This window comes from Ictidomys tridecemlineatus, chromosome 2, assembly GCF_052094955.1.
Source record: "Ictidomys tridecemlineatus isolate mIctTri1 chromosome 2, mIctTri1.hap1, whole genome shotgun sequence".
Lineage (NCBI taxonomy): Eukaryota > Metazoa > Chordata > Mammalia > Rodentia > Sciuridae > Ictidomys > Ictidomys tridecemlineatus.
The window spans coordinates 52,817,618-52,842,449 of NC_135478.1; the positions used below are offsets into that span (position 1 = coordinate 52,817,618).

At 40.4% G+C, this 24,832-nt stretch overlaps 1 protein-coding gene across 32 annotated transcripts in view; it reads right to left on the reverse strand.

Annotated features, from left to right (window-relative positions):
- Positions 1 to 24,832, reverse strand: part of Cadps (calcium dependent secretion activator) — a 479,644-nt gene that overhangs the window by 89,391 nt on the left and 365,421 nt on the right. For 8 of the 32 annotated variants that reach the window (XM_078038577.1, XM_078038576.1, XM_078038584.1 and 5 more), the window contains 5 exons: positions 18,713 to 18,819; positions 13,250 to 13,270; positions 11,896 to 12,052; positions 10,720 to 10,861; positions 1,315 to 1,461 (listed from right to left, as the gene is read on the reverse strand). In XM_078038577.1, coding sequence (XP_077894703.1) covers positions 1,315 to 1,461; positions 10,720 to 10,861; positions 11,896 to 12,052; positions 13,250 to 13,270; positions 18,713 to 18,819 — 574 coding nt within the window. Of the gene's footprint in view, positions 1 to 1,314; positions 1,462 to 9,089; positions 9,161 to 10,719; positions 10,862 to 11,895; positions 12,053 to 13,249; positions 13,271 to 17,654; positions 18,589 to 18,712; positions 18,820 to 21,951; positions 22,051 to 24,832 lie in introns of those variants that run through there. The other 24 variants (XM_078038573.1, XM_078038571.1, XM_078038570.1 and 21 more) reach the window with 9 other exon arrangements.

Genomic DNA, 24,832 nt, shown 5'->3' on the forward strand with positions numbered 1-24,832 from the left:
TTTTGGAAGGCTTTAATTTGTTGAACATATGATTTCATTGTGAACTTGAGAGCAATTAGAGGTTTTTAAAAATGTGAGGTAGCTTTGGAGAAGCCAAGCAAGAAGCCATTTTAATGCCCTGTTCTCTACCTGGAGTCTATGAACATTAAAAAAAAGCTGACAGCCGTCCTGACGAACGTGATTTCGAGATTTCAAAACATCACTGCCAGTTTCAGATCATTTTTTTTTATATTCCTTTGATAATAACACTTTCCTTTGAAAACGTGCCAATTTATTCTTTCAAGAAAAAGCTTATCTGGCCTATAATTAGCTGTGGTCGAAAAAAAGGATCAAAGGAGGGTATAGAATTGCTAAACCTTATTTCACTTATTAAATCATGCACGTGGTTCTAATTTAATTTCCCTGAGGTAGAATTTAGGGGTGCTGGATCTTCTTGCTAAGGAAGAAAGGGGAGAGGATTCCTTTCCTCAGCTAGAAGAAATGGCTACTCAATGCTTCCTCCCATGAACCTCTGGACTTGAGGAAGTAATCCAGGCACCAAGAAAACTCACCTCATCCAGCCCTGATATTAGCAGAGATGAAGGATGACTCTACATCTCAGACCACAGATGATGTGGCTACCCCAAATTTAATATTGCCAGGTCTGAATCTCGCATTTTCAAATTTAGAGACCTTCTTGCTACTTAGATCTCAAAAGATCCTTACTGTAACTTGATCTAGAAAAGAATCTTTACATAGTATTGACATTATTAGGGCTTGATCCATTCAGAAATTTTCATTTAGTCCTGAGGAAACTGTTACTACATTCTGCCATTTGCTGACATCAGAAATATGCTTTGCGGCTCTAACAGTCTCTTAGACTCCTAATTATTATTATTTTTTTAAAAAATCAAAACTCAGCTTCTAGGGAAGTGTGCTTCCCTTTTAAGACTGGGATCAGGCCAGAAATGACTGGCCAGCCTGTCCAATAGGTTTCCTGGACTATTTTGGGGTGACTAACTCCCCAGAGTCATGTCACCTGCATTAAAAAGGCGGGGGGGGGCAAAATCCTTTCGCAAAAGAATTCAGGAAGTGAAACATAGTCCTCAAGTGTTCAGTGGGCGTAAGACAAATTGTTAGTGTTGTATATATAGCAAACGTCTTACAAACATGATGTATGCCAGAAATAAACAATATTGTCTCTGCATGATCAGCAAAATATGTCTAATTATCCATCTCCATCTCTGTTATATAGGATGTATAGAAATAAACAATACATATCCATGCCAAGATCACTTAAATTTAAATTAGATCTAATGTGAACTGAATACACACTCAGCATCATATATAGCAGCCATCCATGACGGTGCCGAAAAAGTAGGCATTTGAGGGATGCCTAGAGGGATGTTAACTGGTAGATTTGGTACTTTGGGAAGGTTCACATTGGGTAGGTTCACATTGGGTAGGTTACTGGTTAAACTCCTGTGGAAGAAACAGACAGAAAGAAAAAAATACCATCACAGTGACAATGCAGATGTGGCAGAAGCACAACGATTGTTGTAAATAAATTGGCTAAGTCCACAGCAAGACAACAGTAAGAACTCAAGCGACACACTTCAGGAAGCAGCTTACGGACGGCAGCTGGGATGTGGCTCGGGATGCAGAGAGAAATGATGCACGTTAATGGAGAAACAAACAGAAAAAAATCAACAAGGAGTGGCTCAGAAGGGCGGACCCTTGCGGAGGGCCCATGAGCAATGATCACATTGTTTCAATGTCTTCGGGAGGGGCCTTCTGTTTCCAAATCCATTGTCTAAAGAGTCCAGAAGAGAACTTGCCTCATACTAAGAACTTGAAGTTCATGGAATTAATTCTTGGCATGGTGGGCCGACCAGGCTGGGGCTGCTGTGAATTAGGTAGAATGGACAGCAAAGGCGGAGGAACAGGTGGAGGGGGTAGGGGAGAGGTTGATTGACAGGTGTTGTGTTTAGAGTCTGCTAGGAGGAATAAGCTCTGGTGTTCATGTAGGGGGAGTATAACTAATAAGAATGTGTTTAATATCTCAAAATAATTAGAGGAGAGGAATTTGAATGTACTCATCACAGGAAACAAAATCTATAAGGATTGATATGCTAACCACCCAGTTCATGGATACCCAAGGTGCACATGAATCAAAATATCACCTCCTACCTCACATGTATGTATAAATAGTAGGTGTCCATCAAAAAAAAAAAATGAAAAATTTAAAACAGAAACAATGGAGCACATTAACTTTCTTAGTCTCATTTATAAGGTATTTTCCATAGAGACACACTTTTTGGGTCATGTATTAGATACAAGACAGGATAGAAAGCTCATCCCCTTGAACATACACAAAATGGTGATATGCAGAAGTTGAATTCTTTCCAACTGCTATTTCTAAAGCTGGGAAGTATGTGCAACGGGGTGACAGAGTTGATGGCAAAGAAGAAGAAATCCTATCAAGAAGGATCAGCTCTGAGTAATTTTATAGAATACTTAAAATGCAAACTTTCTGCCCTCCCCAAACTAAGATAAAGTACAATGGAGAAATGTTTGTATACAGAAATAGACACCTAGGGAAAAAAAATCCCAAATGCAGGACTCATATCAAATTCTTGGACCAAAAGTCATTTCAAATGTGACTTCATGTCATACATAGTAGGTGCACTTGGATGTGGGATATGTCTGGGAAGGAACCAGGATTACCGGGGAGGCTGGGGATGCTTTATTTCTTTATATGAGTGATTGTTAAATAGATGTGTTCACTGTGTGAAAATTAATCAAGCTACACATTTTTTTTCTATAAAAAGTTAAAATCAGTTTAAAATGCAGAAAATATTGCTGGACACCATGGCACATGCCTATCATCCCAATGGCTTGGGAGGCTGTGGCAGGAGGATTGCAAGTTCAAAGCCAGCTTCAGCAACTTAGCAAGGCCCTAAAGGAACTCAGTGAGACTCTGTCTCAAAATATAATATAAAAAGGGCAAGGGATGTGGCTTAGTGGTTAAACCCCACTGGGTTCAATACCCAGTTTAAAAAAATGCTCCAAATATTAAAAATGTTACCTTTTCTCATTTTTTTTCAACAAAGATGGATCATTAATGTAATGGAAGAGGGATGGGTGGTTTTATGAGTAAAGAGAGAAAATAAAACAAAACAAAACCCTCAACTTGAATCAACTGCCTCTCTCTGGAGAGTCCATGTCACGGACTGCTCCAAAAGCTGGCACTGAATGCCTAGGAGTGGCATTTTAAGGGTGTGCTATCCAGCCAAAGTCACTGGCACGGTAGAGCCCAGCCCAGCTCCGCATCTGAGAGGAGCCTTCCTGTTTAAGTGGAGTTGACAGCACTTTGGCAAAGGAATTGAGGTTCTCGGTTTTGGATCTTGCAGGAGAAGAGCAGGGTTTGCCAACGAAGCTCTGCCCCGGGAAGCTGTTTGACTAACAGGACTCCTGGAGGGCTGGAGCTGCCTCTGGGGGCTTGCTCAGCAGGGCAAGCCTCTTTCTAAGTCAGAAATTCTGGACCCTTGTAGATCATTTGGACGCCTGACACCCTCCAGAAACAAGTTACTCTTTCACAAGGGTGACATAGCCCTGGCTGTAGACCGAAAACTCTAGAAGGCAAAATTCCCAACCTGGCATCCTCTCCTTGAGTCAGAGGAACAGGTGTCTCCCAGATTTATCTTTTATACTTCTCCTTTTTGGGAAAGCCCACTAAACATCCCTACTTGGAAAGAAAGGGTGGATTTGTGGGGATGGCCTAGAGAAGGTGAGCTAAATATGAGTACTAAGTAGAGGAAGAAAAATGGAACTCTTCCCTCCGTGTGTCTCTGTTTAACTCAGGAATTTGCCTTTGAATTCAGTCCCTGGTGGTTCTCAGTCTTAAACACTGCCATGTAACAAATCCGTTAGCAATTTCCACTGAGACATGTGTAAGCCTATATAAGCAAATGTGATCATTAAATGATACACACACTGAATAATGATCAAGGAATTAGGAGATCCTAGAGATGGCAGCCTGGAAAGTTAAAATGTCAATTCTGAGCAAATTAAAAGTAGCTAGGAATGAATAACATACAAATGTATGCAGAAAAGCAACTTAATTTAAACATATTAGCGGATGGTGGGTACACAAATTAGAAGTGAGCTTCATTTTGCACACGAAAATTAAAAAAAATACTTATATTAATCAAAGCATATTATATTTGTAAAATATGACAGTTTGGCTACACTCCTGCACTGGCCTCATATAGAGACATTTCCTTCAGGGACATATCATAATGGTCAACTTTTAAAATGATATAACATGCTTGATATTTCTGCCTTAGCAAAATAATAGAGTGTATCAATGATGTTACTAATATTTCATTTGGGTATTAAAAAACGTATTAAAAATCAAAGAGGTGAATTGCAAGCATAATATTTCACTATTATCCATGGGAAAGGGGAGAATGTTCTAGTTGCACTCAGTCCCGATGATCAGGCTCCTGGAGCTGTTGGTGGTTGTAATGAATTATTATGTTTAAAGAGGGTCCTTTATCAATAATCTAAGAACCAGTTAGTCATGCTTCTCTGTTAAGAATCATAACTTATATGTCACCGGATAGTACAAGATGTGTGAACTGCGATTCTAAAAATGGATACATTAAAAATCAGATTCATTGGGGCTGAGGCTGTAGCTCAGTGGTAAACTGCTTGCCTGGTATGTGTGACGCACTGGGTTGAATCCTCAGCACCACATAGAAATAAATAAAAATACTCTATGTTCATCTACAACTAAATAAATATTTTTTAAAAACCAGATTCATTCATTTTGGGGACCCTGATGAAAAAGGATAACTTTCATTTCATTCCCATCTGTGAAGCATTGGATTAAAAAAGTTCTCATCTACCCTCTCACGTGGATGAATGTTTATAGCTGTGTGTGTGTCTAATCATTTCTATTGATGGGAATGACCAGAGGTGGAGTCATTCCTTATTTCCTGGAATTTATTCTATGCAAGACTAGATACAGAATATGTTCTACTCTTATGAGCCATTTTTTGCATGAATATATGCAGTGTATCTTTTTTGGGGGGCATCAGGAATTGAACTCAGGGGCACTCAACCACATCCTCAGCCCTTTTTATGTTTTATTTAGAGATAGGGTCTTGCTGAGTTGCTTGGGGCCTCACTAAGTTGCTGAGGCTGGCTTTGAACTTGTGATCCTCCTGCCTCAGCCTCCTGAGCCGCTGGGATCACAGGCCTGTGCCACTGCACCTGGCTATGCGGTGTATCTTGTCTTGTCTTGGTGCACTGGGCATCAAAACTCTCTCAATGTTCTTAGGTTTAATCCTACTTTGGGGGCATGGACATCCTTTGATATCTTCCCAAGAGTCCATAGTGACTAACATTCATGACCCCCTCCAACTTCCTTCTCCATAGGAATTTAATACCACAGATATACTGTTTATCTGCTTATGTATTGCATGTAAAAGAAACAGGTGTCTCACAAATTTATCCTTTCACTTCTTATTTTTTGGGAAAGTCCATTAAACATCACTACTTGGGACTAAAAGGTAATTTTTGTGGGAATGGGCAAGAAAAGGTAAGCTAACTAACCTACTTTACTATGCTCTGTAAAATGCCAATTTTCACCAGCTTGGGGATTATAAAACCCCCAATTGAGGATGCAATGCCTACAGAATTAATATCCACACTTCATGGGATTTTGGAACCTTTCAAGCCTATCTCCAAGGCTTGTTTCCTCCTTTCAAGATCGTGATGGCCAAACGGAACATTCCTCGTTCCTTTTGCAAACTCTGCTTCCTACCCTGTTTCTATTTCATGCTCTTTTCCCAACACCCCTATCCCTTTTGAAATTTTAATCTCCAAGCCATTACCTTCATGGTCTCACAGTTCGCTCCCTCTAATCTATGATCCCACAATTTCTTCCTTATGGTATTTGTTCACTGGTAAGTATTTAGTCATTCTTCTTGTGTGAATGTTGCCCAGGCTCAAGTAGATTGAAATCTCTGCAATCAGGGGAATGTATCTTTTCTTCTTTCCTATTATCATCACTTTCCTATTGTTATCTTCACAATCTTCAGCCTGTGTAACTTCTTTCATCAGTACGCCAATTAGTCATGAGGAGTCACTGAGCATAGGTTATATCCCAGATCCCTGCTCTAGCTGCTAAAGTGATAGTGACAATCTTTTTTTTTTTTTTTTTTTTGGGGGGGGGGTGCGGATACTAGAGATTGAACTCAGGGGCACTCGACCACTGAGCCACATCCCCAGCCCTATTTTGTATTTTATTTAGAGACAGGGTCTCACTGAGTTGCTGAGGACCTCACTATTGCTGAGGCTAGCTTTGAACTAATGATCCTCCTGCCTCAGCCTCCCAAACTGCTGGGATTACAGGCGTGTGCCACTGTACCAGGCTGAGATAGTGACAATCTAATGTGTAGATGTGTACAGATATGAAGAGGCACATTTGCAGGAATGTGAGCATTGGAAGAGCTTGGTTATTCTGTGCTTGTTTTATAAAGGACTGCTTGAGTCTCAGCAAAATCAACTGAGGGAGGATCTTGGTAGCCCAAAGTCATCTAGTGACATGAGTTCCCATGCCAAATCTGATCCTTGTCTATTTGACACTAGGCCATTTACATGTTGCTAAATTGTCTCTGGTCTGATATTTCTTATGATTAAAATATTGACATCATTAGCAATCTGGAAACAGACATTAAGGTTTAGATTTTTCATATGCATATCTCAGGCAGAAAGGAAAAAAGTGCATTTTGAGAAAAGAGGAACCCAGACTTTACTGTGTGCATAGATCATGAAGCAGCATTTAGATTTACCATTTGAATCCATCCTAACCTAAAATTATAACTATAAAGCCAAGGATTCCTGTGCTTGGAGTGTTCAAGGAGAGACTGAGTGACCACATGTCAGGAAAAGGCACTGGGGATGGGTTGGGGCAGGTGCTTGACTCAGCCAGACTTTGGATGAGGTGCTTTCTGGGATTTCGTCCACTTTCAAGGCCATATGACCGATCAGCAATGAGCCAACAGCAAAGAGCTGTGGAAATGCTGTACACCTGCTTGTTGGTGGGCTGCTAGGAGGGGTGCAAACCACCTGCCCAACTGTGGGTGGTGATCCTGTGACACATCCTGATGGACACCCCAGAGAGGTCTCCCTTCAGCTGTGGTTAGAAGCTCTGCGGGGGCAGCTTCCACCAATGTGCAGAGATCCCAGCCAGGACTGCATATGGCACAATGAAAATAGATATAGTCTCTCTTTTCTCTCCTCCCAGAGATGGAAAGACAGCCACTGGATTTTCAGGGGAAAGATGACCATAGGACTTAGCCATTTTACCCTTTCCATCAAATAACATTGGTTGCATGAAGCCCAGATAATTTTATCTCCCTTTTCATTTATAGGGCCCTATTTTGAAATGAGGAAATTGGAAGGAAAAATAATACTTTTAACACTGTTTTTTTTTTTAAAGCAAACTCAACACATTGGTAGCATTTTCTGGTCAGAGAGCTGTTTTTCTTTAATGTTTTTGAACACTGGTGATTTCGAAGATAGCTTTTACAATGTCTTTCTCATTTTACCTGTAACCATGACTTCTGAAAAGTGGGAGAACAAGAACTATTTGAGGATAGCAATTGTTTGACAGAAAGGCTGGTGTGTGTGTGTGTGTGTGTGTGTGTGTGTGTGTGTGTGTATGTGTGTGTGTATTGGAGGATCATGGGGCCCCAACTGAAAGGAATGAGCAAATCTAAATTTACCCAAGTCAGTTTCTTGTTTTTTGGGTGAGCTTGATGAAAAGAATTCCAAAAAAATCATTTTTACCCTTCATCCTCTGCCATTCTACAAAGCCGTCCCACACCTTCCTCATTCTGTTTACAAATCAGCTAATAAAATGTGTGTGGCTTCAAATAATTTTAATTTGTCTGTGTTTTAGTTGGTCCTTTGAAATCTCTCCACATCCTCTGAAAGGTACGTACTGTTTAGTACAATTTTAGCACAAATTGAACAAACTGAAATCACACTCACTCGCCAACAGCACAGTTTTGGACGGCAAAGACTCCTTAAAATATACACGCGCATCTGCATAATTTCCAGGTGATTAAAATCACAACTCTGATTCCTTTATGAAGCTTCAGATCTTTAAATCATCAACCCACCAATTCCAGTTCTTTTCCTCAGTAAAAAACATCCCCAACAAAACATTCCCAGACTAAGACTTCCAATTGTGAAAACGATTTCAATTCTATCTTTACTTCTGATAGTACTAAAAATATTTAATGCTTCCAAAGGAATAGCAGTCATATGTTTGGCTTTTGAAGAATTTAACAGATTATAAATGACTTCAGTGACATTATCACAGAGCTCCACGACAATTCTCAGACCCTGGGTAGGGACTGCTTAAAAAATCAATTTTGCAGATGGGAAAACAAATTACTAGAGTTTTGTTCAAGTGCTTGCCTTGGACGATGAGGTCCTAAATCTAAGCCTTTTAAGGAACAGTGAAGGGTACTGATCATTTCTTCCAAGGTTTGTTGGCATTTATACATTTAAACCCAAATAAGTACATGCTATTTCAAGACCATTTTGTTTTCAAAATGGGGATATTACTCATTTAAATTTTTATTTTATTTTCAAAGCTATTCTCCAAAGCAGAATTGTATTGATTATAGTGAGTGATTAAAAAAAATAGTGTTGGGCACAATGGTGCACGCTTGTAATCCTAGTGGCTTGGGAGGCCAAGGCAGGAGAATCTCAAGTTCAAAGCCAGCTGCAGCAACTTAGCAAGGCTCTGAGCAACTTAGTGAGACTTTGTCTTAAAAAAAAAAAAGAAGCAGGGGGTTGGGGATGTGTGTCAGTGGTTAAGTACCCCTGGGCTCAACTCTGGCACAAAAAAAAGAAAGAAAGAAAGAAAGAAAGAAAGAAAGAAAGGAAGGAAGGAAGGAAGGAAGGAAGGAAGGAAGGAAGGAAGGAAGGAAGGAAAAAGAAAGAAAGAAAGAAAGAAAGAAAGAAAGAAAGAAAGAAAGAAAGAAAAGAAAAAAAAAATTAGAAGCCTCTCATTAATGCCTTACCATCAAGGGATCCAGTTTCATCCTCATGAGTTAAAAAGGCAACAGAGCCATGTCAAGAGGCCATTATCAACCTAAGGATGATAAGCTAAAATTTAAATTTCTTGGCATTTGCAAATAAAGAGTTACTGCCTATTAACTTGCTGTCAGTAGAGCAAGATAGAAATCATTCCTCGTGGCTCAGAGAAAACTCAGTCAGTCAGTCATATACAGTGGAATATTAGAGGGAGAATCTTAATTTAGGAAATCGCTTAAAAACAGGTCAAAGATTCCATATTGAGGACAAGCTTCTTGAATATTTATCTGGACTTCCTTTAGGTCACTAGGACACAGTCCAGTCCCACTTTGTTCTATATGGATTGCTATGCCCCAAAGATGTAAAAGGAAACAAAAACAAAACCTAAAATTTGATAGGGAAAAGCCTGAACCAGACTTCACTAGACTTTTGCAAACCACACCACAAACTCTCCACACAGGGATCTCTATTTACAGACAGGGAAGGCTGGGGCTGAGCCTCTGGCATCCTGGGGCACAGCCCTCTTCTTGGCTGGGGATGGAGGTGACCCAGACTCTACCAAATACAATCAAACGGGACCTACGATGTGCTAGACAGTGGTGAACATGAACAAACTCAACCCACAGGATGTCCTGTGATTTTTTTCCTGCAGGATAGAAAAACCCATTTTAAAATGCAGACTGTGGTCAGGTACATTAAGGAAACTCTAGGTTAATCAGAGGTGAGCAAGATTCTGTGTAACTGGAATCTCAGAGTTGGCAAACTAGCCCGCTTTGTGGCTGTTCAGGATAAGGGTATGGGTGGACGAGTTGGGTAGGTAGTGTTTCCTGAAGTCATCTGGCTTTAGAGTTCTTTTTTGAGGTGTGTCTCAAAGGCCCAACCCAGGAACAGCAAACTATGCCCTGTTTGGTATATAAAGTTTAGTGGAACATAGCCACAGTCATCTATAAGTATTTTCATGATACAATAGCAAACTTGAGTAGTTGTGATGCAGATCATGTGAATCAAGAAGCCTAAATGTTTACTATCTGGCCATTTTTTGTTTGTTTGTTTTGGTACCAGGGACTGAACCCAGGGGTGCTTAGTCACTGAGCCCCATCCCCAGCCCTTTGTAATATTTTATTTAGAGACAGGCTCTCACTGAGTTGCTCAGGGCCTCACTAAATTGCTGAGGCTGACTTTGAACTCGAGATCCTCCCGCCTCAGCCTCCCCAGCCACTGGAATTACAGGATTAGTCATCTGGCCTTTTATAGAAAAAGTTTGCTAACCCTCTGAGAACCCTATGGAACACACTTTGGGAAACACTAATTGCTTGGGGTAACACAATTTGAGGAAGATTCACAGTACAAATATCACCGCCAGGTTTATATCACTTCATCCTTATCAAACTTTGTGCAATAAAACAAAGGTTTCACTTCATAAAACATTTCTCAACCTCTTCCTCCCACCCCATTTGGGCAAGAAAGGTAAGAGAACCATGGTAGGAAATAAATAGAGTGCTTGCTTTCTATTCAGGCTAACAATGAAAATGTCATGTAACACCATCAATCCATTTCTGGATGACTCTCCAGCCATTTGCACCCAAACTCCGATGGTATCAAAAGAGGTTTCCTTACTTGACTGGTTCCCATGACTCCCGCTCAAAGCCCCTGTGAATGGATTGTGCAATTGAGGACTCCATCAAATCCACATATCTAACAACAAGTGGGGCAAACAGGTCTTGCAGGTGTTTGTGGAATTTTCCATTGCACAAATTATCTAGAACAGAGAAGCAAAAGCTTGGTAAGAACCCACAGTTGCTTTATCAAAGTACAGCACACACACAGAGATGATGGCATTCTATATTAAATACCCTGCTTTTAAGGAACTGGTCCCTGCCAGTCCCCACCCCCCTGCCAAATAAAAGAGGAGAAAAAAAAAAAAGAACATGAACAGAAGATAATGCTTCAATCTCTTTGGAAGAGAAATGACATTCAAAAATACTTTACTCATTTTGTGTCACTTAAGGAAAAACAATGATGTTCCTTCAAGAAACAACACAATAGCAATGCATACAATCTTTTTTGGGGGGCGGGGGAGGTTACCAGGGATTGAACTCAGGGGCACTCAACTACTGAGCCACATCCCCAGCCCTATTTTGTATTTTATTTAGAGACAGGGTCTCACTGAGTTGCTTAGCACCTCGCTTTTGCTGAGACTGGTTTTGAACTCGAGATCCTCCTGCCTCAGCCTCCTGAGCTGTTGGGATTACAGGCATGCACCACTGTGCCTGGCTAATGCACACCATCTTTTATGTTTACCTAGCTCCCATTCAGTTACCAGGAAGAAAGAACATTCTTTACTCCCTCTCTTCCTCCCTCACGCTCTCTAGGCAAGGAAAATCTATTTTATAGCTACTATTTCCATAAGGCACATTGTAATTGCTTGCAGTTACTATGCACCAGAAATCATTTCTGACCGAGAAAGCATCTTCTGATAAACAGTGCCCAGTGTGAAGAGGGTAAGCTAATTCATTTGATGGAGGACAAACAAATCACAAGGCGTGGACACCTCTTCTCACACTGCTCTTGGGTTTTTTCTTTGCAGTTAAGAGAGGGCCTCTCTGTCACAGGACACTTTCTGGAAGAAAGGGAAGGTCCCTGAGCTGTGAGGTGTGTGCATGTGTGTTTAGGTCACAAGAGCACCATGAAACTCTCCATCCAACCCACGGTCTCATTGGGGTAAAGATGTTTTAGCAATCTGTTTGTCTGCTCACTACTCCAGAAAGTCAAACAGTCCAAGATGATACATACAGTCGGTTCGGAGAAAATCGTTCAGTAGCTGAAACAGCGGAAAACTGTCCCATGTATCTGGGGGTTGCACTTCTAATGCTGCATCCATGTCCACCGCAAAGAGGGACAGGAACGTCTCTGCGTGCTCCACCATTAAGTCCGACCACCACGCGAAGGCCTTTGAAATGTGGCAGAAAAACAATAGACACAAGAGGTGGTGAGTTTCTCTCTCGGTTACAAGATGTGATCTGTAGCCCTCGCTGTTCAAGATTGACTATGCATCCAGCAGGGTGTGATCATTTTTATTGTAAAGAGAACAGCATTTTGGAAACAAATGGGGGCTCTCGGGGTCCAAGGCAGTGCTCCTCCTGATCCCAGGCCTGCCACGAGAGCCTCTTCTCTGACCTGGAGGTCAGAGGTTGCAGCTGTAGAAATGACAGACGTGGAACTTCTGTTCAATTTACAATAACTCAGTAGGTTTGGAGTCATGCTGTCAATCACCGTTGGTGGCTAGTTCTTGCTCTAAAATATTAGAAGAGGGGAGTTTCTTCACTGTGTTTATGGGTTTTCTGCTGGTCTAACTTGAAAATTGGTCATCATCGATCACATTAGTCTACATGTCTGGGGCTTCATTTGTCTAGGGTCTCGTACAAACTCAGGGACTCGTGTTTCCCTACACGTTGGGGATGTTACTTCTATTTCAGGCCAAGTCCAAGGCAACCATTACTGCAATTGTCCTCTTTCAGCAGGGAGGTATTTGGTTTTGCATCCGGTCTGGAGGAAAGATCAGGCTTAAGCTAGGAAACACTGAGTAAAATCAGGACTTCACTTCTCTGGGGGTTGGACATGTATGTACATTGAAAACCAAAAAATATCAGTGAAGTAACTCATTTTCATGCACATGGGCCCTTGGAAAACATTGTGCAGGGTCTTAGGGCAATCATTCACATCAGACTTGGCCAGATGTGAATGCAATTCAAAGGCATGCATGCATGTTGGCTAATCATTTCTGGCAAAGAGCATGCAGAATGTGTGGCGGTGTCAACAGGCCCTGTTTTGCTGATTTCAAAGAGAGCAGAAAAAACAAATTGCTAGCCCCACTAGCCCCCGCCTCCCCACTCAATGCTGTAAAGTATTTACACTGGAAACACTTTCCGGAGCATTCACACGCCCCTCCCCCCTCCCAAAAAAAAAGGTGGGAAGGGATTTGAAAATATGAAAGATGATCATGGAAATAATTCCATAAATGGAAGGGTTTGTTCAATGGCCAAGCTCTTCTGTGATCTAGTAGTCATTGGAGGGGATAATCTATCAGCCACTAGGAGGCAGAACAGAGGTCCACCTCTCTTCTTTTGTGAGATTTTACTTTACTTACTTCTCCTTTATCAACATGTGGCTGGTTTGCAAATTAAATGGAAAAAATCAAGTCATGGACCATTCTGCAAGGTTGGCTTGACTGGAAATAGACACCTGCTGTTTCCATTTTTAATGTACAGTAAAACCTCACGGATTCAGAGTTATGGCAAAGAGAAATGCTGGTCTGTCACCAAAATTTAGCCTAAAGGGTTGGCGTTTTTAACAGAGATATCATTTAAAACCTTTTGAACATAGTTTGTAATTGGGCACCAAAGTAAATGGTATTCATAAAGTCTACATGGGTTATCATACCCATGTATCACAAATGTGTACTTTAAAAAAAATTCTACTAATAATTATAGATGTTAACATATAAATTAAAATTTTAAAAGTGGGGGATTTAATTTCATAGGTTATGGGATAGAAAAACTATGGAAAGTCTCTAACTAGTAAGAAGAGCAGTTAGAATTTCAAGGGCAAGTTTGAGATCATGCCAAAAATTTCACTTAGGAGAAATTAAAAAAACCACATCTGCAAGAGTATTGTCACAGATTCCAAGCATTTGGGTCTGAACTGATGAGGTTTTATTGTAATTTGACCATCTGGGGTGAGAAACCTGGAGTCTGGGGTTGCTTCTCTAATTACTGACTAAATCCAGCAGAGAAAGAAATCCCCTGCCCACCCCCGAGCTATCCCAGCCTTCAGCCTCTTAGGCAGAGACTCTAAATACTGGAACTTGCTGGACTCCCATCCCCACCCTTAACCCTATATGGAGGGCCAACACTCATCAAACCTGATCCAGGGTATTTGTAAAGTTCACAAAGGTGAGTATTTTTTCTTTTATTGACCAACTACTTCTTCAGGGTGAGCCAAGCAAAGCTGGGTAGACCCCGTTGCTTTTCCAGACACAATGTCAAGAAAAAAAAAAAAAACCCAAACCAAAAGAAAAACAAACCATAAATGTCTGAAATTAAAAATTTCTTAACCCAATCTCATATTTGGTTTTTACCAGCTTTTATTTAAAAGTTACAAACCAGAGACCATCAGAAACGCCACTTTTACCACCTATAATGAACGTAATCCCTTGTTGTAATTTAATATAATACCAAGCAAGTGTCTACAGTCCTTGAAATAATAATCATTTAGATTGGCAACCTTAAAAAGAACAGTGAGTACTGTGGTATGGGTCATCATTATGGAGGTTGGTGGGGGAATTTAAAATTTGAGTGAACCAAGAGAATTTAGATGTGGGACTTGCAGAAGAAGTGAAAATCAAGAGCTATTTCTGTAAGGTAATTCTTTTAAAAACCCTATCATCCAATTTGACTCTCAAGTAAGAGATAAAGATCCTCTCAAGGGCAATAATAACCAAAAAGCCAAAGTGTAATATCAATTCAATGAACAAAGTGTATGTGACTGGTTTGAGGGACGCCTTCAAAAATTGGATGATACATATTTATTTATTTCGTGCCTGTTCCTACAGGTGAATGCTATTTTTGTACATGAACAAATCTTCAGAGTTTGTGGGGAGCTAATTTGCAATGTTCATGGGTATTTGAAGTCTCAATAAACCTCTTCCAAAGATATTCAGAGTCACATATTGGCTTCTAAATACTTACCCAGGGCTTTTCCCTATTCAAAGACAAAGCTGTGTGCTTTAGGGGTACAGTTCACCACACTGAACACACTTTATTTTGCACACAAACTAACATGTATATATGTACCCCTCTGTGTACCACAATACATATATACATATACATACGTATACATAGAGAGAGATCAGGAAGAGAAAGCAACAATATGTGAAGGCATAATTCATATGTGCATTAGGCTCTTTGAACAGAATTTAACTGGAAGAATGAGAGAAATGTGACAATTGTTACCCTAAATGGCATGTATGCACAGTATAGAATGTGTTCTTAGCCAAGGCAATTTTTTTTTTCCTCTTGAGACATTTAATTGCTTTATCTTGGAATTAAATATGGCTTTAAAGATTGTTAATTTTTATTTGTTTTTGGATGGGGGCAGGTTAATTTCATTCGTGTAGTACTGCCCAACAGCATGGCTTCATGGTCAAGACCCATGCTTAGGACTTAATGATTTTTTTAAGGGGAATGATTTTTTTAAGGGGTTTACTGAGCACTCAGAGAAAATGGTAGTGAGTACTGGGCACGAGAAAAAAAATTCATTCTTTTTGGAAGAAAAACCCTATCTGAGGTGTGCCAGGGAAAATTCCACCTTTCTGCTGCACGTTGGCACTTTCGACCTGGGCTGTGTGCTGGAATCACTTGAGCAGCTTTGAAAAGTGACTGATGCTCCCTAGGATAGGCCAGTTAATGGAGCTGGGGCGAGATCTGGAAATCTGAATTTCCTCAAGCCTCTTAGGTGATGGCAATCGATAAGGGGACGTTGAGAATAAATAGGTGTGTATGTGTGGGGGGGCTTTCAGGCCACTCCACCATGAAAGGACTCCCTCTCCTTTCAATACTTTCTGTCTATTCTCATTCATCTGGCACTTTCCATATAGGTTTTGTCCTTGGCATGATCGGACAATCATATATTTAATACCACAATAGCCAAGCTTTTACTTGCTGTGTGAAAGGCACAAGGTCAGATCCTTTGCTTAAAGTAGCCTCCTAACAAGGACCACCGTGTATCTCCAATTTATAGGATAAGAGAGGTTGAGTAACTAGGTCAAGGTCACAAAGCAAGGAGGAGGCACAGCAGGAATTCACAGCACAGCTTCTCAGGCACATAGCCTGAGTTCTTGCTACCCTGCATTCTCTCCCTTGAAGGGCAAGCCTCCCTTCTGCCCCTCACAAAGCACCAGGATACTTGCCTCAGCAGACAGAAGATGCTCCATAGGAAGCTCTGACTGAGTACTAAATAGGATTCTGTGATGGGGAGAAATGACTAATTTGGGAAATAATCCTATACATTGATCTAAAAGAAAATTTGATCTCTGGAAATCCAAAGGGTGTTAAAGTTCTCTTCACTAACTTCTAAAGGTACTAATAAAAACAGAATCGAATTTATTTGAGTTTATTCAAATTTATTGTGTGCATTTGAGCTTGTATTCCTGAATGACTTTTATTTATATATATATTTATTTATTTATTTTTGGTACCAAGGATTGAACCCAGAGGTGGTTAACCACCTGAGCCACATCCCCAGCCCTTTTTAATATTTTATTTAGAGAGAGGATCTGGCTAACTTGCTGAGGGCCTCACTAAGTTGCTGAGGCTGGCTTTGAACTCATGATCCTCCTGCCTCAGCCTCCTGACCCACTGGGATTACAAGTGCCATGGTGCTGGCCCTAAATGGCTTAAATATACAAAGTTAAAATATTTTGTGTTGATGATTACAGAGGCTAGGTGGGATAATGTTTAGCAGTTAGTGATAAAGCCCTTTTTAGAAATGTGAAAAAGGCCTTCCTTAGAATATAAACTTTCCTTGGGTGGCCCTTTTGAGAGATGTAGGAAAACTCAACATCATTTCTTAGCCTGTAGTAGCCTCAGATAATAACTTGATCGTTAATCAAGTGTATCCATTGTTTTTCTTCTGTTATTCACTTAAAACCACAGTGGGGACTGAGACAGACTGTCCTCCTTGGGTCCTTGTCTCACAAATGTATGGATAAAGCCTGGATCCCTCAAATCTAGAGAAGGCAGGTGGGAGCCCCCCCATGCTTCTGGAGGTGATTTTGAAGATACCCAGAAAGAAAACACTTACCACCATTGCTGGAACCCTGAATGCCCCCGATCTAAAAAGACCATCGTGTGTGATAGAGACAGATCCTAACTCGACTCATGGGTCAGGAAGTCAGCCCAGGTGTGCATGGCTGGAGGTTGTTGATTTGATGTCCCATGTCACTCACAGCTGAGGGTCCTTGCTAGGTGATGTATGAGTTAATGATTCCCACCTAAGGGGACTGTAGCCCATCCTCAGAGGGGACTTTCGGGGCCATGGTGATTCTTCGGCACTCTCTCTATATATAAATACTGTATATATGACTCACATACAGACAGTCTAGAGGGAGATTAGTATCACTTCGACGAGCTTCTAGTTACTAAGCTTGGGACTCATTTGCTGTAATAAAGGGAAGTACAGACGGACATAGGGAACTACCACAGGCTAAGGACAGAATCAAGGCAGGTGGGAGGCGTGTGTGGGATGTAACTGCAGTCATTGTAGGTATACCAATCGCTTCATGCACACACAAGAGAATCACCCCACATTTACCCTGCCGTGGAGGGCCACCCATGTCACAAGCAGTCCACTGGAAGTTGCTGTTACATTCCTTGGGTCAGTGTTAGAAAGCAGGAGCACCAGGGGGGGAAAGTCCCATTAGAAGACATGGTACTAGAAGGGCATGCACAGAGTATGACAGCAGGTGGCCGGTTCATTCAGTTTAGTCACATACCTCTTTCCCCTGCCACGATCAGCCAAGATTGAATAGAACAGTAGAGAAACAGGGAGGAAATTTAAATATGCAATCAGGCATTAGTCGGGCTGGTTGGATTTATGGTGTATTATGTATCACTTAACTGGTCTGTCAGTTTTCCGTTAGTCATGGGAATGATCCCTTTAGGTGTGTGGGAAATAACTTTTATGGAACACTTTTACCCCTCCCCCTTTTCTGTAAATCTGAATGCAGAAGGAGAATTGGTATAATTTTAAAAGAGGCTATTTTAAGACAGACATGATTTTTAAGCTCAAATTTTAAATGAGTACTGCTATTACTGTTCATCATCATAAAATGTAGAAATCACTTCTTGGAGGGTTGGGTTATTTAAGTCCATATAGGTTTGGGATTTAGTGGGTCTTGAAATCTCTGTTTATCATTATTATCAAAATCATAATATTTATAGTGGTTTGAAAAATAAAAGAGTGAACTGTATTTATCTAGGTGTGTATTAGGAAACTGACAAGATGAACGACACAGAATAATTTGCTTCTGTCACTGCGTTTAACAACCCAGGTGATCTAAAATAAATAAAAAAGAGATCCTAGTACAAGAAGAATAAGTTACAGAGGTAGATTCAAAAACATGGCTCTCGATTCACACACCAAAGAACCCTTTGAAACAACAGTGGCGGCCACAAAAAACAACCACAAAAGACCAAAAATAAATAAATAAATAAGAAAGAAAAAGAAAGAAAACTAGAATTTGTGTGTTCTGTACAATGGTAACCAGATGTGGCTTGAATAATTCACTTTAAAATGAACTCACCTCATTAGTTTCTTGCTAGAAACATCTGAAAACTTAAGGTTGAAATGTATAACCCACAACCACTGCGTGCTTGCTTTAAGCAACTTTCCAAAGTCTTCTCCTTCCAAAACTTCCACTTTGATTCTCTTTGCAAGCCCAGTTAAAAGAAAATGGCAGTTAAGGCATCTGATTCAGGACCTGGTTGGTTGAGTCAGCTCTGTGACCACAGCTAAGGGAAGCCCAGAGACATTTCCCACGGAGCCTGCTCACCTCTGCGTGGTGTTCCTCATTTTGTTGAAGGACTTCAATGACTAGTTCAGCGAGACGTATTGTATCTTCGAGCTTTTTGGCAGGAGTGATTAACCGGCCTACATTTTCTGTAGTACAAGAATTAGTGTTAAAATTCAGCGAACGTGGCAGGCTAGTTGCATGGCCATTAGAACTAGTGGATAAGAAATTTTGAATAGTTACCGACTTTTTTTAAAAAAAGTTTCATGCAAATGTTAAGTGCCATGTAATTAGTAGTGAGCAAACCATAGAGCCGTTTTTTATTATTATCACCATTGTTATAATAGGTATTAGGAAAAAGCAGTGCTCCAGCTTCAAATTTGCATAGGAAGCTATATTAAGTCTATGACAGCCCATTTCAAATTTAGTGACGTTTTGTACACATGTTCTTTAAAGACAGCATAAAAGCACTATCCTATGTCATTCTGTAGTCTGTGTTCAGGCTACCTGAGGTGGGAAGATGTAACAGAAGCTTAATCTTGATCACTGCTATGTCTATTTTCTAGAATGGTCATTCAGCATTTAATACTACAGCATAGTTTTTCATTCTAGGTATGTATGTTGGTATTGGGATATTCATTTTGAAAAAGCAGATTTAAAGTTCTGTGTGCTTCAAGTTGTCTAGGGAGGAGATTGAAAAGAAAAAAAAAAACCCAAAACAAAAAACAAAACAAAAAAAGACATTTCCAGGCTATTATGGAGAAGGCAGAAGATAATTCTCAAAAAAGATTTTGGAGCTAGATTATTACACAAAGTGGTAGTAGTTTGTGCCATTGGTTGCTCTAATTGAAGATTTATTCATTAGATTGCAACAACATCTTCGTTTTTTGGTTTCTTTTGTTTTGTTTTAGTTTCTCTTCTGTGCACCACACCTAGCCCAGGAAGAAACTGAACCATCCCTGGCTTTCCATTGCAGCCTTCAGAGAGCTGCGCTTGGCAATGTTTGGCAAGGCCATGATACTGCCAAAAAATTATCCGTATTTTTATTGGAGAAAAGAATCATATTTGAAACATCAAGGGATTCTCTTAGCCAGTGAGACTGAACTTGTAGGGAAATTTGCATTTCCGGCTGAGTCCCTTTCAGACCTTGAAGCCTCAAAGTCATTTAGAACACATGGGGTCCAATGGAAAGAAGTTGTTGAGCAGAATTGCACAGGAGGAACATAGGTTCACAAAAGGACTGCTGAGGGCTGGGGATGTGGCTCAGTGGCAGAGAACTTGCCTAGCTTGTGCAAAGCCCTGGGTTTAATCCCAGTACTGCAAAACAAACAAACAAAAAACTTCATAAAAAGGTTCTTTTTGGGGGGTAAGGGGTTAGAGATTAAACAAAATTCTAGATGGCTAATTTATAGTAAAAGGCCTCATAACTTCCTTTTGTGTATTTCTTATCATATCATTAGTAAGTTAGGATTTCCTAATGAAAAATAAATTTGGTGAAAAGAATGCAAAAAGAACGTTGGAGTCCCTGGGGGCCAAGACTGGAGAAGAGGATTGGGTAAGATTGTCCAACCAGGCCTGGTGGCTGGCATGACAAGGGCTTTCAGGGCACTGGGATATCCATTATCTCTGCCACACCCAGGTGGAAATGTGGCTGGATCTGGTTGGAGCATGAAGAGGGGAGTTCTGGAGGAACATCAGACATGTGTCAGATGGAGAAAGGCCAACAGCCAGTGAGGAGATGTGGAAGTTGAGTGATGACAGCTCTTGCCTGGTCCAGAGCAAGAAATACTCGGAGAAAGATTGACTGGTGCTTTTGGGGCCCCTGATCTGTTTGTAAATTTTATAAGTAGACTATCATAATTTCATTAATAGGCTTTCAGGCATTTCTACAAACATACTGCGTATATATGTTTGAGTAATATGTGTAGAGTGAGGTATTTGCATTTTGATAGTAAATATGCATAGGCTACTATTTTTTATTAGTTGATATTCACATTTACACATCAATTTGCAAATTCCTCATCCTATACTTATTACCCATTTGACACATACACCCACATACATACATCACACACTTACATACATTTTTTAGAAACCAGACAAGCCTGCACATTAATACAAATCTGCAGGAAATCCCACTGGGACACATCTTTGAGATCTCTCACTTTAAAAATAGAGAGCATTTTCCTTTTGGTTGGAATACTCACCAAATCTGAGGGGATTCTTGCTGTATCTAACATACAATGCAGAAATGAAAAAAATAAATTTAAAAAGTGTGAATGATTTTTTATGTTTGGAGAAATCCAAGATGCTTAAGATAGGACCACCTGAAGATTTGTTTTAATATGCAGTACTTTTAGATTGACTACAATATAGAAATCCATAGATACACATAAAGTGTGCATGTGCACACAGGCTTTCTAAGAGTGTGTGCACATGTACCAGATATGTGTATGCCTGATGTATATATATACAGACAGTATGTTTAATAAAACCTTTTTCAATTTTACTTGAACATGCAACCATTCAAGTGAGCTGGTTAAGAATCTTTTTAATCTAGAACACTTGATCTGCCAATTCACCCATTTAGCCAGACTTTCGTAGACCATCAATTAATTATGGTTCCATTATCTGTAGATCAAGCCATTTGAGTGAAACATAGTACTATTTTCCTGTTCACTTGCATAGCTGATTTACTAGCTAAATGGCAAGGAGGGAAAAAAAAAGACTAGACATGATTTTTCTGAGATGTTGTCTTTAAAGAAAATATTGTGTAAAATCCTTCAGCGCTCCCCCCACCCCCACCCGGAGGTCAAGGAAAAGTTTGTGCTTAGAAATGACTTTTTTTTTTTGCATCACTTCTGCTGTCTTGAAATGTACTGCAATATTCCTGTCCCCCAATCTTGCACTAGCTGGAGCACTGACAAAAGAGAACTAAAAATACAGTATACTTAGGAAACATTTCATACAACAGAATTGAAGCTCATAACATATAAAAAAATTGTCATGCAAAATGTTATGCAACAACAATGTTATTTTGTGCTGACATTGAGATTTGAAAATGTTGCATATGTCAGACAGAGCTAGACAAAAAAAAATGTGGACATTTGGAAATAAATGCTCTCTTTTGAGTATCTCAAAACCTACAGCATTAAACTCGAGAGCCCAAGCCTCAGCTTAGTATTCCAAACTGAAACAAAATTTCAAGGAGGGAAAGTGAACAGAAAAGCCAACTAAGCTAGAAAGCTGCTGAGTACAGGAACAATAGAAGTTTACAGTACTTGATGTTGGCCTAGGCATGCCTTTGAGCCTCTGATATAACATGCTGGTCTGCGTTTGGGTGGGTGGAGGAGGAGGAGGCCCAGGAGGTGGCGGGGGACCTGCTCAGGTAGGTGAAGAGAGGCGGTAAAAAAAAAAAAAAGAAAAGAAAAGTAAAAGAGACAAAGTGACTTTGACAAAGGGTGACAAACTCTGAAAAGAACAACCCAACAAATGATCAAACACAAATGGAGAGCTGATACTTTCTCGGCATTACTTGAACGTGTGACAGAGGCGTGACATTATTTGACAGATTCTTACCAGCGTCTCTGGTATCACCCCTACTGAGACACCCACAGCAAATACTGGATGCTTCATCTAGATGGATGTGTATGAATGATGACGGCAACATCATTGACCCAAAGAAGAGATGCTTTTGTACCATGAAGAACGCTTATGTACCAATATCGGCTTCTTCCGTTCAGGTGACCAGGTAACAGGACATGATGTCTGAATAGTTGGAAGATTTGGTTTCTCAACCCCCATAGTCTACCTACCGGCTTTCCAGGTAACCTTGCACCTGCTACTTAGTTTAGTTTCCTCACCTATAAATTCAATTCCAAGTATTCATGTCTTTTCAGTGTCCCTTGCAGGCATGGGAGAGATCTAAAGTCTAAGGTGCCTCCAAATGTTTATTTGTTACCTCCACATTGTGAGAAGGCTGGAATTAATTGCTTTGCCAAAGCAGACGAAGGGCCGTTATTAGTTCAAGTTAGCTGGGAAATATTCTTGCTCCCTTTGTGGAATTTCAACATGTCAAAATCTGTCATTTTGGGGGAAAATGTGTGGTATCTGATTGTTTCCAGCTCATTTAATTATTTTCAATTTGGAATTCTCGTGGCTTTTATATTGTGGGTTGAATCATATATAAAAACTTGCCAGCTTATCAAATATGTTACTTGCTATTCCAAATGTTAGAATACCGTAATCAGCACTTGACCCATCTGTCATGTGGTTTACAATATCGGCACTGCAAACATCCTGTAACAATAGCCTCTCCTTCCATATAGGCACGGTGCACCGATGGCGTCCACTGTTCTCTCTCCATAATGAATGTCTCATTAACCTTGGACCCGCTCTTTTCTGCTAGCTCTGGTTTACAAAGCAATCTGTACAGTGAGGGGGACATACTCTGTTGCCAAGTTTGCTTCTTGGTTTGCGTGAATTTTCAATTGGGAAAATGAATTTTACGGCAGGCGTATAGGAAGTGGAATTCTAGTGACATTAATAGGAAAGGAAAAAAGAGTGGGGGATATGGATAACTATAATATTCTGGCAATATCATCTATTAAAGGCAAGACTCCATGGGATCCTTTTCTTGCTGGACCACTTTGATGTTTGGCATATAGGACCAAAAAGTATCTTTACCCATTTCTTCTTATTAAAATTGTTTAGGAGAAAAAAATGGGTGTCTATAGAATTTGGAAAAAAAGTCAACTTTAAATGATAACTATTTAAAGGCAGACAATAACTGGTCCTTTTATTGTTAAAAGAGAAACTAGTCCATACCTTATATTTTGCTGACAGCACTGCCTTGAAGTTAGGTACATCTCTGTCACATATACTTATGGCTCTTGCAATAAGTGCTTGTTACCTGAGTGTGTAATTCTCATGGAAACTTCCTACCCATTCTCATCCAGGTAACTGAATGGGTGCATCAAACTACAATGAAGCATCCCTAGGGTTGATCCACAATGGGAGAAGTAGCAGATACGTATTTTAGCTCAGTGGGTCTTGATGAGAAATTCATAAACGGATTCCTTCCTGCCAAATGTCTGTCCAGAATTCTGACAGTGAGGTTTGCCACCCTAGAAAAACAAGCTCCCTATTTTTTTTTCTCTCACAGAGCAAAACAAAAACATCATACCTTGGTTTCCAACTTCATTTACCCAATTACCATTGCTCATGTTTACACAATTAAATCTGCTTGGCTTCCAAAGAGAGAGAGAGAGAAAGAGAGAGAGAGAAGAGAGAGAGAGAGAATTAAATGTGACTACAGAAAAACAAAAAGAGAATTCCTCTGCATGCTCAGCTAAGTCAAGGAAGAGAAGCATCCAGAAGCCAGAGACACTCCAATTAGCCCTTAAATAACCTGACCATCTCTGCTTCCAGTGAGCAAACTGCCAGTCCCTGAAATATCACAAGAGAGATGGGTAGCCCACTTATTACCAAGTTCCTGCCATTGATGTATCATTGAAGATGCCAGTGTTTGTACTATGCTATTGCTGAAAATAACTAGCCTGTAAAATTTGCTGTAATTGGGGGGTGGGGTGGGGTGGATAAAAGCCCCAGGAGGAACAGAAAGCCAAGCAGATAGATGCATCATGGTGGAAAGAGCACTGGGCCTCCTAGAATGATAGGTACAAGGACCAAAGCCTTGGGGGTTAACATCGTTTCATTGGTGAGGCTGTTCATGCTATATACTTGATCCCCTGGAACCTCCATGAATGTGCTTCAGGAGGCTTCATCTCCAGGGCAGTATAGAGAGTATGTTAGGAAAGCAGATGGATGGATCATGGATTCTCTTCTTCACTTTTTTCCATCTGAGCCATCTTTTCTCCTCTCCATAAGAACCTAAGTGGGATGGGATAGTCTATTTTACCCTCAAAACATCTCTTGATCTCTTCTCCCACCACACTGGATAACATGCCCATACTCCTGTCGAGATGGGTGGGCACGTGAGTCAGGTCTCATTATCTCCACCTCTTCCGTTGCTAAAACTCTCAAGCCAGCCTAAGTTAGTCCCTTTCTTGCTTTGTGGCTCTTTCTCTTTGGACATGGAGCACCATGGTGATCTTTGCAAAGCACACATCCAAACTCGTCACACTCCTTCTGGAAACCTTT